Source organism: Nicotiana tomentosiformis, chromosome 4 (assembly GCF_000390325.3).
Source record: "Nicotiana tomentosiformis chromosome 4, ASM39032v3, whole genome shotgun sequence".
NCBI lineage: Eukaryota > Viridiplantae > Streptophyta > Magnoliopsida > Solanales > Solanaceae > Nicotiana > Nicotiana tomentosiformis.
Window position 1 is genome coordinate 125,762,303 of NC_090815.1, and position 4,539 is coordinate 125,766,841.

The following is a 4,539-nucleotide window of genomic DNA, read 5'->3' on the forward strand; positions in this document are numbered from 1 at the left end:
AATACATTTCATAAATTATTTATCAACTTGTGGTCTTTCAAAAATTTGGATTCATTTACACAATGCAACTTTAGTAGTACTTATTAACTATTTTTTCTGTTTTTAAATTGAAATCCGAACTAAGATTTCATTCACTTTCCATTCACAAAAGTCACATATGTTTATTTTTCTCTAGAAATCTATTTCTTCTAATCTATTTTAAGACTGAAAAAGAACTGTCACACCTATTTCCTAACAAATGCTAAACCATTAAAATTTATAAATTTTTCTCTTAATCTTATACAGAGTAGATTAAGACGTTAAATGTGCAATAGATAGTATTATAATACTTTTTTATCTTAAAAATGTAAATGCAAGTCAAGTTTCCTTTTCTATAGATTCACTCAAACAATGCAAGGAGAAGCTTTATAATTTAATCATATAGTAAATACTTTGCGTAATCAGTTAATCTCATCCACTTATCTAGTTCCTACTTATCCAACAGTCCCTATTGAGTTCTACTTGTACTTACAATGGGGTGCAACGTAGAAGATACACTCTCATTCTTACAGTGACAACATAGTCTCCCACGTCAAACCTTTGCCTGAACGAAAAAGAAAAAAATCTAAAAATCCTCCTTAGTAGCCCTAAATCTGAATCGACCAAAGCACAGTCCGACAGTGAAGAAAAACGCATGAACAAGTGAGGATATTCAGCAAAAAAATAATAATTACTTTCTCATTTGATCCTCCAAATCTTGAAATTTAAATATTCAAAAAACCCCATCAAACAAGAGTCAAGATCTGTAATTCCCTTACTTAGCTAATGACCCAAAAGCTTTGATACAGAAAACCAGTTTCTGCAATGGCAAGCTCAAACAAAGGCAAGATTTTCTTGTTTTCTTTGCTTTTGTTATTTTATGTTTCATCATGGGTTTTTAGTGCTTTTGCTGAAAATGATTCAAGCTCTGAATCAGTTATAATTGAAGAAGAAAAGTTGTACAATCATGAGATTGAACAGAAATTTGAACATGTTGATGCTTTAGATGTGTTAAAAAGACACCAACTTCAATTAGAAAAACTAGAAGAGCTTGTTAAAAATCTTAGCTTGCTTGTTTCTAAGTTAGAATCAAGATTATTGGATTACCCTAAAGGTGAAATCTTGGAAGATAAGAAGCAGAGTTTTAAAGGGACTAAGCAAGTTGTTTTTGATGAGAAAAAGAAGATTCAAAGTGATGGTTTTGTGGGTAGTAGTGAGGGTAGTTTATTGGAGAGTAAGGTAGTAGATGGGGAGAGAATGGGAGCAGTGTCTGTTACTAAGTATAGTCCTCTTTGGTTGGAAAGGTTTCAATTTATATCAGCAGTGAGATTGGGATCAGATGCAACAAGCATCAATGTGTTGCCATTTAGGGATGCTGAAGGATTGAGTAAGTATGTTGTCATTGGCGATGATCGCGGAAAGGTGTATGCATTCTCCAGAAATGGGGAAGTTTTGATTGATTTTCAGACGTCGTTGAGTTCACCAATAACAGCTTATGTGTCGTACTTGTCTGTTTATAAGAATGAGAGTTTGGTTGTTACGGGGCATGAAAATGGCGGTATTTTGATGCATAGAATTTGGGAGGTAGTCCCTGATGGTGATGACAGGGCTGCTCTTCATATGGAAACCGTAAGAAAATTTGCTTCGCCTGAAATCGAGGAAGGTGGGTCTTCGATTACAAGTTTAGAGGTGCATCATGTTGGAAGAAATAGGTATATTTTGTCCACGGATTTTTTCGGGAAACTTAGGGTTTTTAGGGAGAACGGCACTGTTTTTGGGTTGACAGTGCCAAAGAGCAGGCCGCTTGCGTTTTTGAAACAAAGGCTTCTATTTCTAACAGAGACTGGTGCGGGGTCATTAGACTTGAGGACCATGAGAATTAGGGAATCTGAATGTGAAGGTTTAAACACTTCTATTGCTAGGAGTTATGTTTTTGATGCAACTGAACGGTCAAAGGCATATGGGTTTACATCTGATGGTGATTTGATTCATGTGCTACTCTTAGGAGATAATATGAACTTCAAGTGCAGGGTTAGATCCAAGAGGAAGTTAGAAATGGCCGAGCCTTTATCATTTCAGGCGATTAAAGGATATTTGCTTATTGCTAACCAGGAGAAGGTATCACTGTATAATGTATCATCACAACATTATGTCCGGTCTGGTGGACCAAGGCTTTTGTTCTCTGCTGGTCATGATGAGATTGTAGCATCATTTTTGAACTATCAATCTTTGGAATTAAATGATAAATATAAAAAGGTGATTCCTTTAGTAGCCAGTGATCAAGAAAAGCTCATTATTCTTGGACTGGGAAATGGTTACTTGGGGATATATCGCTCAAACCTTCCACTTTTCAAAAATGAGTTCAACACCATGATGTGGACGAGTCCCGTTTTATTTTTCATCCTTTTCCTTTTAGGTGCATATTATTTTTTTGCCAAGAAAAAGGAAGCTCTTACCTCATGGGGACCTGACGATCCTTTCAATTCGACGAGTGTTACAAGTGGGGCTCCATTGGGATCCAGCCAAGGTGACAGATCTTATGCTGATTCATCGAGGAATGCAGATCTTATGGATCTAAGGAGTAGCGGCCTTAGAGCTCCATCTGGAAGGTATGTCTCTCCATCGTGCTATCCTGGTGGAACAACAGGTGCCTATAGATCAAATCCTTCCGATACAACTTCCAGGCCTTCCTCTGTTGATCCCAACTTTAGAACTACCTCGGAGTTGAAATTTAGGGGGTCGAATCTAGAAACATCAGGTTTTCCAAAAAGGAGAGATAGTCTATTTGTAAACAGTCAAATTGTGGATGATGGCAAGTAATCTGTAGTTCATGTCAGGTACATGTGTTAAATTCAGCAACCTTACTGTCATTTTTGACACGTGGGTAAGCTGACAATCTATAGCTGTAACTTTGCAACGGTTACTAATTGTGGTCAGTGGAAATAAAAAAGAACATTTTGAGCTTTCTGTTCTGACTACCTTGAATTGGTAATCAAGGAGATCTTTGTTATCAGTTTTTTTTCTCTTTTTCCTTCTATGCTAAAACTTATTCCAAGTATGCGCAATCCAGCTGTAAGTTCAGTTCTTGGAGAGATTACTCACACAATCGTTGAAGGATATCTGTCCTGTTTGAGATCAAGTTGGAAAAAGATAAGCAGATCCCTCACCTCGACCCCCCACCCCCTAAAAAAAGAAAAAAAAAGGAAAAAGTGGAAAGGAGAAATCATGATCAATGGATCTCACAACTTCGGTCTGGTCGCCGAGCCCTAAACTGATACGTGGTAGAATAGCCTTGAGTTTCAACTATCTTAGATGGAGCCAAAGGAGCCTTAGTGGAACAATTGAGGTAAGGTACTTGTCACTGAAACTGTTTTAGTTTTGTCGTCAGTATCACCATCGTATCTTCATCTCTATTGCTCTGTTCGAAGGGGAAAAATATTAATGTAGGAGAACTTCCTTGAGGAATGTTTAGGTTCTTGCTATCTTTACCTTTTCATCGAAACAAAAATGTCGAGGTTCTTACAAGTCCTGCTTGAGCATTTAATGCTCTCGTGTAAGTGGAAATTTTATTTAGATTTTATCATGGATTAAAGTTTTAATTTTTTAGGGTCATGTTTGGTTGCAATTTATTTATGCTCATGTATTCATGAGATGCTGCATCTTGTATATCATGCAGTGGCAGCAGCAGGTCTTTACTTGGATTTCTAAGTAGAGTACCGATGATTTTAATCAATGTAAAAAACATTTTGTTATGAATTCAATTTGTGAGGGCTTGCTCATGTTTCTCAGTGGGAAACCGATCATGATTTTAATAGACAATTAAACTTAAGTTTGGTCTCTTGAGCCGAGGGTCTACCGGAAACAGCCTCTCTACCTTACCAGGTAGGGGTAAGGTCTGCGTACACACTACCCTCCCCAGACCCCACTTGTGGGATTAGATTGGGCCTGTTGTTGTTGTTGAATTAAACTTAAGTTTGGTGCAAGTGATGTGCTATAGATACCATAGTATTCTTTCAAGAGCTCAGCTTATTTAAGATAAGTTGAATCTTGTGAAAATCTCTTTTTTCCTTTTCTTTCTGGTGGCTGGGAAAGGAAAGATTAGTCCATAATAGTCTTTCCTGAAAGCCTTTGGTTTTGGTTTTAGTTTTGGTTTGGTCACCTATTTCATTTGTTTACCAAAAGTGTTTTAAGCTTTAGAAGATAGCATTTGGCAGAGTTAGTCAAGATATAGAAGAAACAAAAGGTAATAAAGATGTGAGGTTGTCATTTTTCATTCTTCAGATGGATAAAAATTGTTGCTATTTTCAGTATATCAAAAAGTGGGCAGTTGAATTTCCTCAAGTTTTCCCTTTGTGAGTTGTGTCTTGCCCCCTCCTTTCGCAGGGCAGCCCGGTGCACTAAGCTGCCGCTATGTGCGGAATCCAGAGAAGGACCGGACCACAAGGGTCACTGTACGCAACCTTACCCTGCATTTCTGCAAGAGGTTGTTTTCATGGCTCGAACCCGTGGCCCTCTCCTTTT

At 37.6% G+C, this 4,539-nt stretch overlaps 1 protein-coding gene across 1 annotated transcript; it reads left to right on the top strand.

Annotated features, from left to right (window-relative positions):
- The first annotated feature begins 578 nt into the window (after positions 1-578).
- Positions 579-2,985, top strand: LOC104095061 (uncharacterized membrane protein At1g75140). The gene has a single exon (XM_009601112.4). The coding sequence runs from the start codon at positions 844-846 to the stop codon at positions 2,836-2,838; it is 1,995 nt and encodes a 664-aa protein (XP_009599407.1). The 5' UTR covers positions 579-843; the 3' UTR covers positions 2,839-2,985.
- The last annotated feature ends 1,554 nt before the right edge of the window (positions 2,986-4,539 follow it).